The 14,614-nt window shown below is 33.7% G+C and overlaps 1 protein-coding gene across 1 annotated transcript in view; it reads right to left on the minus strand.

The window, feature by feature from the left end:
• The window catches only part of LOC106059782 (receptor-type tyrosine-protein phosphatase T-like), an 80,079-nt gene that overhangs the window by 28,334 nt on the left and 37,131 nt on the right, over nucleotides 1-14,614 (minus strand). The window contains exons 8-13 of the mRNA XM_056029044.1: nucleotides 12,449-12,586; nucleotides 10,281-10,412; nucleotides 6,282-6,416; nucleotides 5,355-5,486; nucleotides 2,446-2,544; nucleotides 374-488 (exon numbers count right to left, since the gene is read on the minus strand). Of these exons, the coding sequence (XP_055885019.1) occupies nucleotides 374-488; nucleotides 2,446-2,544; nucleotides 5,355-5,486; nucleotides 6,282-6,416; nucleotides 10,281-10,412; nucleotides 12,449-12,586 (751 nt within the window). The remainder of the gene's footprint in view (nucleotides 1-373; nucleotides 489-2,445; nucleotides 2,545-5,354; nucleotides 5,487-6,281; nucleotides 6,417-10,280; nucleotides 10,413-12,448; nucleotides 12,587-14,614) is intronic.

Genomic DNA, 14,614 nt, shown 5'->3' on the forward strand with positions numbered 1-14,614 from the left:
ATCTTTCATTAGTGGACAAATAAGCTAAAATTTCTACCGGGGTTTGGCGGTATTTGGTAGAATATGCCTTAGAAATGACGATTTTCTCTATTTTTCAGGAGACTTGTATGAGTTTTCATGAAATTTTTTATAGTATCACGAGATTTCCCCGTTAAAAGTTATAATGGTTTAATTAAATAACTTTGAAACTTTGAAAGTGCGGGGCCCACTGCAGCTGCATAGCTTGCAGTGGCCTAAGGCCGGCCCACTCTAGTGTACACAAATGGCTACAATGTAAGGAGACATAATTTAATACTTATTTGTTATTCTTTCAGTGACGTTTTGACATATAATGTTGCACCTTTATTTAATATATTGTTAAAAATATTAATACCTTATTGATATTATAGCCAAGACTATAATCAGAATCAAAGCTACTCCTCCTATTATAGGCCCTATGATAGCACCTAGGGGAGTTTCATTAGCACCCTGGGTATCCGCCTTTACCTCTGATGAACACAAATTATGTATAAATATATATTATACAATAACATAAATATTTTTATAAGATATATAAAATAATTCTTGCACACTCTCTATCCAGTGGACTCTTCGTAAAGTAAACCTCACACTTGTCAATACGAATTACATTACTGCTGATTAAAGTTTTTATTATTCAATTGTTACCTTTATAAGTTGTTATGTTTAAATATCATTCTTAGATATAAATATTGCTAGGAGAAGTTTAAAGTATAGGTTGATAGTTTAAAAGAAACAAAGCTCTGTTCTAACTTTTGGCAAACGTTAAACAGGGGAGTTAACATTAAGATTGTATTAACTAAGGGGCAGTCTGCTTCTCAAAGCGTTTAAGTTTAATATGAATTGAGGAGGTGGGGGGGGGCTAATACAGGTTGGGGCGTAAAGATCACCTATATTTGGAGGGGACACCGTATGGGTTTTAGTGGCAGTAGAGAGGTGGGACAGGTTTCATTTGTTAGGTTAGGCTCCACCAGTTTCAATCATTTTAATATTTTTCACAAGCCATCATGAATTGGACAGGTAAACATCGTGACTATTTTTTTAAAGCTTATAATGAATGCCAACAACCTATCTGTAATAGCGACGTTTGCGCTCAGTCTAAATGTAGGTGTACCAGACCCGAAAAACAATGTTGAAAACCCATTAAAACAAAACTGTTTTAATAAACACAAGGGTTTTATTGCTAGTTAGTTGGATTCTTTTTTGGCAGATTCATTCAAACTGTGGTAGATTTTTATACCCCACCCTGTAAATTGCCTGTATAAATAGAAGGTTCACGATAAAGGAAACAAATAATGTAAATAATTAAATGCATTTTGACTTTCGAGGAGTCAAACCTGCAAGATACATCTTTAACAACAACATATATATATATATATATATATATATATATATATATATATATATATATATATATATATATATATATATATATAATTGTATTTGTAGTTTGGAAGAGAGAATTATTTCGATATAAAAGGTAGGCACACACACACGCACACAACCACACACACATAATCAGAAAACAAGTTGATTTGATAAGAAATAGTTATAGTAACAATCATTTTTTTTTTCATGTTTCAAACGTTCCCACTGAATGGAGAATTATTACATCCTAACTTAAGACTTCAGGAAAGAAGTAGTGCTATAGAGCCCGGGACAAGAGCATAAACCACATGACCAGGCACTCTTCTTATGCCTTTCGTAACATAGTAACCTGTATAATTAATAATAAAAACAACAACAACACAGTAATGAAAAACAAATACGTCTAGAAATGAAATGAAACAATAAATACAATAATAAATAAAGATAGAACAATCCCATATCTTTGCTCCTATGTGGAGTTTCACACTGGGAGAGGAGTTTCGTTTGAGGGAAGGCAGGCTTATATGGAGAAGAAAGCTGCATAAGGTGCTAGAAATACTGGGCCAGGTGACTCTGGAGAGGAAGAACGCGCAGAAAATGCTGAAGAGACTCGGTCTACAGCTGAGTCACGGTTTATTCTTCCGCCGGGCGCCTACTAGTTGCAGCACTCAAAGTATGCGCTTACGACGTTTAGGCTACAAAACGACTTAAGTCGGAAAAAAAATATATGGGAAATGTGATGTACACATATATGATGTATATATATATATATATATATATATATATATATATATATATATATATATATATATATATATATATATATATATATATATATATATATATATATATATATATATATAAAGACATATAGACATACGTTTATATGACAAGTATTTTTATTATAAATGTAAAAAAATAAAATAAAATATATTATAAGTCTGAAATGTGTTTAATTTTAAACATAAACATACATATTTACTTATGTAAGAAATAATTAAATTATACTTTATTATTTCTTAATGAAACTGATTAATAATGTGTTGTTTTTGCACTTACCTGTATCGCAAGTATCCCCTTCATAACCTGTTATGCAAGCAAAGCATTTTCCGCTTCTCGGATCGCATGTTCCATTCGTGCAATGATTGGAACAGTTTGCTAATATATTAAATAAATAATTGTATTTTATCAGAGGATCACAGATCAACAAAGAAACAACATTATTTTAAAAAAAAATTATGTAAAAGATCAAGAAAAACAAGGTTACAAAGACAGTTTGTATGGAAACACAAACTTTAAATCGGCCCCCGAAGTGGTCCACCTAGGCAGGCTTCAATATTTCTCCAATTAGTTCCCCCTTCAGACCTTGTGGTCTATAGGGCAGATGATGTAAAGTTCATCTGTTTTTGTGGCCTACGGTTAACGAGGGTGTCATGTAGCCAGCACAACGACCAACCGCCTTTACTTTTCCCCAATTAATGTCAGGTACACATTAGAGCTGGGTAGACTCAGAGGAGCCCAAGGATTCCGAAGTTGAAAATCCCAGTCTTCACCAGGATTCTAACCCGGGACCCTCGGTTCGGAAGCTAAGCGCTTAACCGAGCCTCTCCTGGTCTTTACATAATGTAATTGTTTTGAAAATGCTTAATATTTCATTCGAATTCTCAATAACATTGTAGTTAAAAGATAGTGTTTTAGAAAATGGAGTTTATAAGATTACTATTCGTTCTAAATTTGGTCTAACTTAAAATGCTTACTAATTAGCTTTTTCTCTTTAAAAAATTGCTTGCATAACTGATTTTAAAAATTAGATTTTTCGCTTTCAGGAAAAAAAAAGTAGCCGTTGCATCAGAACTTTGAATGGTCTAAAATATTGTGATGTCGGATTTTCAATATCTTTTCTAGTTTACGAGATCTAAACGGGACGGACGCACAGACGGACAGACAGACAGACATTTCGCACAAAACTAATAGCGTCTTTTTCCCTTTCGGGGGCCGCTAAAAAACTCATAAGTATACAGATTTTAATAAAAACAATTAAGGAGATTTTTTTATCTTAAAATATTTTTATCCCATTTATTACAGACGTTTACTTCAAAAAGGAAAATAATCATGTCCTACAGATTTCATGTGTCAATCTAGTCATGCATGTTAATCAATGACTAAGTCGTTGGTTTTCCTGGCTGATTCAGGCATTCTCTAATGGCATTAGGGAAGAAGGAAGATTTTTACTAATTTGTCCTATCATATGGAACGAGAAATTTGTCTTGATATACTGTATGACTTCGCTACACGCAATAGTTAGGACCGGCACTGAAAGCTATATAAGTGATTTGCATTATTTTGTCATAACAGGGTTACTAGAGCGATTGGACCCCACAATCTTACTTGATTTTTTTTAAAGCTTTTGACAAAGTTCTCCACCATAGTTAGCTTAAAAAATTTAAGTATTTTGGCATTAATGGTCCATTGCATCAGTGGATTTAAAGATTTTCTGATAGGGAGAGAACAAACTGTAATAATAAATGGCTTTAAATCAACACCAATAACAGTAAACTCAGGTGTAACTCAATGAACAGTCTTTTGTCCACTGCCATTTTTAATTTACATATATGATTTACCAAATTGCATCAGTTCAGAAAAAAAGTCAGATTATTCGCAGACGATTGCATAATATATAGAACAATAAAAACAACAAAACATACAGAAATTTTAACAATACCAATTAGATGAATTACTGAAATGGGAATCAAATTGGAGCATGTCTTTCCACCCAGAAAAATGTCAGTTATACCTAGGTGTTATAATAAATGAAAAACTGTCATGGAATCCCCATATTGATGAAACTATAAAAAAAAATCAAACAAAGCATTAGAGTTTATTAAAAGATATTTCTAAAAATCAAATAAGAACAGAAAACTAAAATGTTATTTAACCTTGGTTAGGCCAATAATAGTATATGTATACTCCGTTTGGGACCCCTCAACTGAAGAAAACATTAAGAAACTGGAACAGACAGAAAATAGAGCAGTGAGATTCATAACAAACGAAAATTCACATTTGACTAGAGTAACACCTTTAGTAAAATTACTAAATTTAGAAAGCCTTCTTCCTTAGTGCTATTAGAGCATGGAATGGGTTGCCTGAGCTAACCAGGAAAACCAGTGACTTGGCAGAATTTAAGTCATTGGTTTATATGCATGACTGAATGCATGACGCGTAGGACGTAATCATCTTCTTTTTTGAAGTAGCGTCTGTATTATATAAGTTAAGAAGATAAGATGACTTGCTATTTATCGCCAAAAAAAAAACGCAAGCTAAAATTCAGTGCCCTATTACAAGGTCTTTGGAGCTCGCAAAGACCTTCTTTCAGGGAACAGTACCAGGAAAAAGAGGAAGAGTCAGACAGAGAGCGATGGGAAGACAACACAAAAGAAAGGACAGGCCTGCAATTGGAAGAGGGTCTATCCAAGGCAAAAGACAGAGAGGAATTGAGAAAGACTAAGGGGTAGAGGAAGGTAAAGGTAAGGGGCCGCCCTCTCCATCATAACTAGGTCAAGTCGTTGCGAAGTCGGCGACTTCTGTCAATCAAGCCCAGAACTGAATGGTACAAAAACTAGCTTGTTCCTTACTCGGTCAGACTGTATCAGAGCTACTCGTTGACCAGAAAACGTGAAAAAGATATCAAGATGTCTGTGCGCAGTCACTAAATGAACTTTTAAAGCTTTATGTTGTGTCTGTTCCATTTATGTGATTTTTTTTTTGAAAAGTCAGTCTTAAACTTTAAAATATCTTTTTTATTTGATAAAATATTTTTTTAAACGTTTTGGTTAGTTATCTCTTTCGATGTATCAATTCCTATTTCTGCAAAAAGGGTTAACACTATTCTGATACAATTAAAAATACGATTAGAAATAATAGTAAATACTTAAAAATTGTAAAATATATAGTAAAAATAAGATATTTACCACTGCAAAATTTTCCAAACATTCCTTTTGTACAGTTATAGCATGCTCCATCAGTAAAGTTACATTTACTATCTACACATAAGTTACTACAACGATGTTGACAATTCTGTCCAAAAAGTGAAGTTCCACAACCTGTTCAAAGTTTTTATTATAATAATCTAAAAAATTATGATTAATAGCAAGTTTTTAGAAATTATAGAAAACAACGTTAATTTTCCAGACCTAATTGTTATTTCAATAAATATATAGCTGGGTGTGACTCAGAGGAATGACATGTTTAGCTAACAAAAGAATAATACTTATTAAATAACATTGATTTCTAAATTTGTTTAGAGACGAAATCCAGAACTATAGAGCGCCTTTATAAAACTCAAAGTTGATTCTATAAGTTATATATATATATATATATATATATATATATATATATATATATATATATACAAGGAAATATATATCAATAAATAAATATATATCGTACAGTCACAAAAAAGCACTGTTCGTATATATATCTATATCTATCTATCTATCTATCTATCTATCTATCTATCTATCTATCTATCTATCTATCTATCTATCTATCTATCTATCTATCTATCTATCTATCTATCTATCTATCTATCTATCTATAAAGAATGCTAAGATCTATAAAGATAGATAGATAGATAGATAGATAGATAGATAGATAGATAGATAGATAGATAGATAGATAGATAGATAGATGGATGGATGGATGGATGGATGGATGGATGGATGGATAGATGGATAGACAGATAGATATAGATAAGCACAACGACATAGAAAGAATCAGGGACCAACAGTTTAATATAAGATACATTAAATTTTATTTTAATGAGTTTAAGGTATACATTATTTAAAAATCACCAATGAAGTGTTAGGCCTATATGAATTTGAAATATTTACACTTACTTTGCTTGCAGAATGCACCTATATACCCATCCATGCAAGAAAAACATGTCCCCGTTATAGAGTTACACTTCTTGTCTGTACACGTAGACGAACATCTTTCTAAGCATTTATTACCAAACGTGAAATCGTCACATGCTGTTGAAAATGAGATAACACGATTAATGTAAGATTCATATTACTTATTGGAGAAAGTATTGGAGAAATTTAAAGATGATTAGAAATTAAAGCACAATATATAAAACTCTTGAGAAATAATTTCTGACTAGTTTAGAGACACTTTGAACGAATTTGATGCTTTTTTCTTCCGATTTTGAATAAAGATTATAGTATAATCTTACAGAAAATATATATTTGTCATATGATCTGTTACAAGTGTTGTATTCTAAGTGTGTTTGCAGTTGCATGAGGTTCAATGTGGATTTTAATTAAGCTAACATTTGGACAAAAAACAATAAACACATACAGATACAGAGTACAACACAAGCAAATAACACCACAAACTAAAAAGTTAAATTTACGAAATATTTATTAGGTATAAATATTTTTCATAAAAAAAGGGTGTGTGAACATTTACAAGGGGTGATTGTATATATAACGAAAAGAACTGACTTTGGTTATCATCATGATTGGAAGTGCTCTGATCAGCAATGACCTAATTGACTGGTTTGTTAATCTTGGAGTCAGGAAATTGTAACAGGTGTTTTTTTGAATCATCTGCAAACCGCATCTCTAGCTAGTAGAGGACTGCGGGTGCACCGCAGTGGTCAACAGGATTTTAGCGTACGCAGTATGCTGTTGCACTGAAACCTAAAGGGATATTAGTAAGTAGGGCTGAAAATAGTGATAAATGTTGGGGGTGGGGGGCGGGCAGGCATTCTATCAGGGGAAATACTAAGACTAAGACTTAGACTGCTTTATTGATCCTTACGGAAATTTGTTGTGCTTACAAGGACTCGTTTCTCATATAAAGACAACACAACAGAAAAATACACATAAATACAACAGACAACATAAAGAGTTCATTCAGCGACTACACACAGCTATCTTGGTGCATTTCATGTTCCCTGATCAATGAGTGGCGGTGATAGAGTCTGACCGAGTGAGGTACGAACGAGTTTTTGTACCGCTCCGTTCTTGTTTTGATTGACAGCAGTCGCCCACTTCGCGACGACCTGGCGTAGTTCTGATGGAGCGGGTGGCCGTTGTCTTCCAAGATTTTTTCGATTTTCCTTAGGCACGTTTGTTCAAAAAGTTCCTTTAAATGTGGTAATGTTGTGAGTGTAATTTTTTATGCTTTTTTAATAATGTTTTCTAGACGTTGCAACAGTTTAGATTAGGCGTTGCCTTGCCAACAACTTATTCCGTATGTTAGCAGATTTTGTACAGTCGCGCCGTAAAATGTCTCAAGGATCTTCTTGTTTAATTTAAAACTGTTGAGTTTGTATAGAAAAAAGAGTCGCTGGGCTGTTTTCTTTGTCAGAGTTCCAAGGTGGTCTTCCCATGAAAGCTTGTTGTTGATGATAACGCCTAGATATATATATGCCTTTACTTGTTCTATAGATGTAGTGTCTATTTGCAGTTCAAGTATAGTTTGTTTTTTCTTTCTAAAATCTATTATAAGTTCTTTAGTTTTTGTTACATTCATTTCTAGAAAGTTTTCGGTGCACCAGTTTGTAAACTCTTCTATCGATCTTCGATACTGAGTTTCGTCTCCTGAAATAAGACCGACTATGGCAGTATCATCAGCGAATTTAATGAGTTTAACTGAGTCATAGATGCTTCTTATGTCATTAGTGTAAAGAGTGTATAGTACAGGAGAAAGTACACAACCTTGTGGAGCACCCTTACATAGTACTCGAGTTGACGATTTGGTGTTGTTGACTTTAACATACTGGGGCCGTTGGGTTAAAAAGTTTAGAACCCATGCTTGTAAGTAAGGGCTTACATTTAAGTTACTCAGTTTGTTTATCATTAGATGTGGCTGTATGGTATTGAAGGCCGAGGAGAAATCTACGAAGAGGACTCGTGCATATGTTTTGGGTATATCGAGATGCTTATAAAGCTGGTCCAAAAGCAATAGAATGGCATCATCAGTTCCTCTAGCTGCTTTGTATGCAAATTGTATGCAATTACAAAAGCAATTTTAACAATATTTGTACAAGATAAATGAATGTCAATGAAGCTAGCGAATTAACATCTCCGAATGAGGAAGATGATTATATAAACAAAAAGAACAGTTTCAAATTGTATAACAAATATAAGTGAGTTATTCAAATTAGCTGATATGATGACATATTGACAGGGTAGCGCACAGAAGTGAATTGTATCTAATCACAGTGAATAACAACACTGTTAATATTTAAAAATGACATAAAAAGTAGGGGAGGGTGAATAAACATTAAATGACGCTCAACATCATTAAAACTTGTATATATTAATTTTCATGGCTCAAAGTCTCCAAACTAAAATAAAGAAAAGCTGTGTGGTACATTTACTAGGGAGAGGAAATCTGTTCGGACAGTAGTAAGATAAAAAAAAGTAAATAAGCGTCAATCTGATTAACAGAAGCACAACAATAATAAACACATGGACAAGGTGTTCATTAACTATTCACATTACATTCTACAAGAAAAATATATCCCACTAAAAATTTAGGACAAAATATTATTTACTAGATCTAGGAGGATCTACATCTAAAAATGATAGTATTCCCATAAGTAAAAGTTTCTTGAGTTCTTCTAGCACTTCTGGGTAACATCAAAACTAGGTTAAATAAATGTTAGAATAATCCCTTGCCAAGAAATTAAATTGAAGTAAGGGTGTGTGTTAAATGTTTTAAGAGATTCGTCTATTCAGAGCTAAATTGTGTGTGTGAATAATAGCACAAATCTAGTCTAGATTTTGTTCTATGCAAACACATTGGCCACTGAATCGATTAAAAATTTGATATAAGATGCGAAACAAAATGCTTACATTTTCTATATATGATTAACGAATATGTACACATGAACATTAAATAGTTCAAATAAAATATAATGAATAATGATTAGCAGTTTACTTATCTGAATCAGTATCAATATAATCAATATAAGGAAGGAAAGTAGGAATCAATAAGAGGAGATAGGTTCTCCATCTCTTAGACTGTGGAAATTCAGAAGCCAGTAAGCTTAAAAATGGCGGTGAGAAAGGGAGAGAAGTGGTAGGTTGGGGGAATGATTAGAGATTAATTTATAATCTATATTATAATTCTCCCAGTTGCAGTTGAAGAAATCGAAGTGATACAGTTTACCTTACAATTGAGACTCGAGGAAAGTTCCCTCTATTTAGCTGGCTCTTGATATCACGAAGTTTGACCAGCAACACTAGCCCTGCGGAATCTTACACGATCAATGGTATCTTTTTTATCATGGGCTGTATCCTTTCTCTAAGATCCCCACCTGCGCCATGAGGAAGCAGGGCAGGGGGGGGAGTCGGGGCATTAAAGTCCAGTATCGTTGTGAGCTATAGTGGTCACTAAAAATGGAAGGTAACCTTTTCTAATCTAGATAGACTTAATAGTTGTCGAACCAAAAAAAAGAGGGGTGGGTAAGATATATTATATTTATAATTCACCCACTTGCCGTTGAAGAAAAAAATTATTCATCTCAGTCGATAGAGCTTCCAACTTTAAATTTAAAGGTCAGAGGTTCGTGTCTCTAAACGGTGGCTGACATTAGTTGACATTACTTGAAGTAAGTAAAGACGCTTTGTAGCTGTGCTTATGACATAACACCCTTGTTATGCACAAATAGTAAAACACATTTCAATATGGATAATAAAGATTATCATTATTATTAATCGCTGATCACAGAAACAGATGACCTTTACATCATCTTGCTTATAGATTGTAAGTCTGAAAGAGGTTCTTTACTTTTTTTTTTCGTAAAATATATTTTAAAAAAGGAGAGTTAAATAACCACACTATAGTGTTTGTAATATTAATTTTGTAGATTTACTCACTTTCGTTACAATAATATCCTTTGAAGCCAGGCTTGCAATTTAAACATTCCCCTGTTTTAGAATCGCAAGTATTTTTTTCACATTCACTGGGACATGCGCTGGAACAGTTTACACCATACGTTTTCTTACAGGCTAAATAGACATAAAAAAAAAAACACTGATTGAAACAAAAAAAAAATGATTTCATGATTAACTTTGAAAAAAAAAAAATGTGCTTGAAAAATTTAGAAAAATATCGTAATTATAATAGCCATATAACTGTTTTTAAATGTAACTTTGATCTCCTCACTTTAAAAATTTTTTTCTCCCCCCCCCCCCACCGCCATATATATATAAAGCAGTGCTTTTTTGTGACGGTACACACCTGTACGGCGTAGCGTCACCTTTTTCAATGTGGGGAAAAATTTTAATTTTATTGCGTTTTATCGACGTTTATTATTAATTTATTAGCAGTTAAAAGTTAGGCAGTCCAATAACTGAGTAACGGCACCTATTTTTTTTTTTACAAAAAAGCAATGTATATATGTGTAAGTACGTAATTAATCTTTATTACATTGTGACCTATCTCTCTTTCGGAAGACGTTTATTGTACCCTGGAATAGGTTATTACTGGAATTAGTGGGACAATTGTAGACTCCACATCTTGCCAGCTAGGGAGTCTAGAGGAGCGCTGAGAGCTCCCCCGCAGTCAAACACTATTTCCGGTATTGAAAGCCAACAAAATTCATATTCTTCTCTGCTATTCTTACTTGATTAGATCCTCAGGCGCCGTTCGGCTCATTGAGCGCCAGCTTCAATTCTGTTACTGGCATTGTCTGAAGCCTTTTCCCACCTGCTCTCAGGTCCTCCATGAAAGTGTGGCGCCAATTTATACTAGGATTTCCCTGTCTGCGCTTTCCTCATAATGGCCTTGATGTCATCGCAACTCTTATTATGCGCAATTCATTTTGTCGGAGAATATGTCCCTCAAACCTCATGCGACGCTCTGTCATAACATTATTAAGGGGTCGACTATTAGTTCGGCATAGGATTTCCTTGATTGAGACCCGTTCTTTATAACTGACTCCTAAAATCCGTCTCAGCCATCTTTGATGAGCCACATTTAGTGTTCCTTCGATTTCAGCAAACTCACTGCAATTTATTAATGGAGCCCAGTCACTGGTAGAAATGTGTAACATCTTGGAATTTGGTGATTGTAGTTTGCTTTAGATTTTATATCGAAAAGAGAAGTTTTATTGTCGAAGTCATCTGTTGGGGGGGGGGGGGTTAAACTAAAAAAATCTCTGAAGTTTGCTTTAGAATAATATTGAAGAGAGAAGTTTTCAACCTCAAAATTCCCTGTAGGGGGATTTTAAACTCAAAATCATCTGGAGGGGTTTTAAACTTTAAAAAAAGCCCTCTGGAGGAGGGGGGTTTAAACTCAAAACCTCCCTTGGCTTGGCTACGCTCATAGAACTGTGAGTGTGTAATTTGTTTTTTTTTATATTGAAGAGGTATTTTTTAGCATCAAACCCCGCTGAAAGGAGGTTTAAACTCAAAACCCTTTTGGCTACGCTCATAGAATTTTGAGTGTGTAATTTGCTTTTTTTGTATTGAATAGGTGTTTTATAGCTGCAAACCCCGCTTGAGGGGGGTTTGAAACACAAAATTCCTCTTGGCGACGCTAAAAAAATCTGGTGACTGATGTATGGATAGTCTTATATTGAGATTTTATCGTTTTATCGTAAATTTCGGATGGGGTTTGAAAATACCCCCCCCCCTCTTTTCAGCTATGGTCTTAAAATTTGGGAATAGTCGTTTACATTATTTCGTGTTTGTTTTGTTTTATAGAAGAGGGGGATATAACTGCAAAACCCCTCGGTAGGGGTTTTTAAGCTCAAAACCCCTTTTACTGCGCTGGGGGAAGTGATGGTTTAGTATTAATATCTCTCCTAACCAAAATCAAAGCAAAAAATTAGTCACTAAATTCCGATCCCCCGATCTTGTTTCCGTAAACGATGCGCTATAGGGCGAAGGAGTAAAATGGGCGCATCGTGCTCTTCCTCTTCAATTAAAAATCCTAATTTCAGCGCAAGTCTAAATGGACGTCGGACTAATCGTTTACAAAGTAGCATCGTCAAAAAATAAATTAATCTAATTACATTATTTACTAAATGCATATTTCTTACTTTCAGTGCAATACGGAAAGTCTTGATATCCCAAACATCCATCAAGACATAATCCATTTATTTTATCACAAACTGAGTTCAGACAAGACTCGTTGCAGTTATTTAAACAGTTTACACCCCAAGTCTTAGAGGCACATTCTGAAAAAAAAAAATTAAAAAATTTAATCTTCGTTTAAAAAAAGGAAAAACAACAGTTTTCTATATTTTTGGACAATTAAAATACGTTTCATAGTATTAAATGGTAAAGCTAGCTTCATAAACTATAAGCTAAATATAAGATGTGATAAACTATTCACACTTCATTTGTAATTAAGCTTTTAAATTCCACACGACTGATTTTCTCAAACTAAAATATATGACTATTTATCAAAAAAGAAATAATAAGTAAGTAATATTATACTATTTTTTACTTATTTAGTAAAAATTTTCATCATTCAACAAATATGTATGCTTCTAGATCTAAGAACTGTTTTTATCATATTTTCCTATCTTCTTATCTTGTAAATTACAGTGTTCCTTCAAAGAAAAGATAACTACGTCCTTGGTTTTTCAGGCAGATGTAGGAAAATCATGAGAGTAATAGTGTGTTACTATTCTCAGCACGCTTTTGTTTTTGCGTCTGTTGTAATTGCTTCATGTTTTCTTGAGTTGAGAAGTCCCAAACAGAGGACGCAAGTTTTAATATTGACCTTACTCATGTAGCATTTTATTTTGATTTTTTTTTGTTTGATTTCTAAAAATGTCTTTTAATAAACCATTATGCTTTGTTAATTTTTATTTATCTCATCAATGTAGGGGTTCCATGATAATCTTTCATTAACTATAAAAGTGAACTTCTTTTTGTAAAGTACCGATCGTATTACCGTAAAACAAATAAGCAATATTTATTTTTGTTTTTTTAAGTATTTTTCTTACTCTTAATAATTTGCATTTTTCTGCGTAAAAAAGCATTTTTCAATTAGATCTCATGTCTAAAAATATGAAGTTTTGAACTACGACTCCGTGGACAAGATGGTAGATACGTTATGCGACCAAAGTGAGAAAAAGGAAAATCCGTACACGTAAGCTATCTGTGTAAACTCAAACCAGATATGGAAAAGCCTTAAACGCACTGTAATCACAACGAGAACAGACCAGAACAGAATTCAAGAACATATTGGAGATGTGCGAGAAGCGATCACAATGAGCAAGTGAGAAAAGAAGAGTGCCTTGCGGACGAGATTTGTGAATTGAACAAGTACAACGCGCAAACCTGTACCAGGTTTGAACAAATGTAAATCTCAATAAAGGATGTGACGAGGTCCGTGCTGAGAGGTGTGGACAAGAAGGTAGATACGTTGTGCCACCAAAGGGAGCCGAAAGGTGTAGGAGCTGAACGATTGTTGAATATTGTACAACTATTTTTTCAAAGCTGTGACAAAACAGGCAGTTACAAAGGCGATTCCAGTGAAGATGGTACCGCTTGCAAATCTGTCATTAAGCAGTAAGAGTGACCTTCTCAACAATGAGTACAGACTTAAGAAACAGAAAGAGACAGATAAAATAACAAGAGACCGAAGCTTGATGTGATTACCCCAATCAGCCAGGCAGACAACGTTTGGTCTGTGTTCAAGCCTGTTGCTTTGGACGTTAAATACCTCTGATAGTCTACGGCACTCTTACAAATGTATCTAACAGTCAGATGATGATTTAACTCTCTCATTAATCAATATTTAGATAACTGATTTAGATAGATTGTATCTCCTTCACCATTGTTGTCCCTTACTTGATTTTCATTTGGTTCATTAAATGTCTCCATATTTTGAACTAAAGTAATTTTTCGTGTAATAATTGTAAATTTAATTATATATATTTCCAAGCTTAGATCTTTGGTTGCGTTGATCCCAAAAGATCTAATAATACCATAACTAATTGAGGATCCTATATGATTGAATTTAAATTAAAAAAAAACAGCGTCGAATGATATATACTGTGTGTATTGGCCAATTTCAAAACTTCCTGATTAACGAAAAGATCCCTCTAGGAGAAGAACATTTGCGTGTCAGGTAGCTCAAGTAAAACAATTAATCTATGCTCTTGTTTATTGACTAGCTCTCACTATCATAAAGAAGAGTGCTCTCTATGCAAGCGTTGTACACAACACTATTTTTCACGAAATCATTTTTG

This window comes from Biomphalaria glabrata, chromosome 5 (genome assembly GCF_947242115.1).
Source record: "Biomphalaria glabrata chromosome 5, xgBioGlab47.1, whole genome shotgun sequence".
NCBI classification, from domain to species: Eukaryota; Metazoa; Mollusca; class Gastropoda; family Planorbidae; genus Biomphalaria; species Biomphalaria glabrata.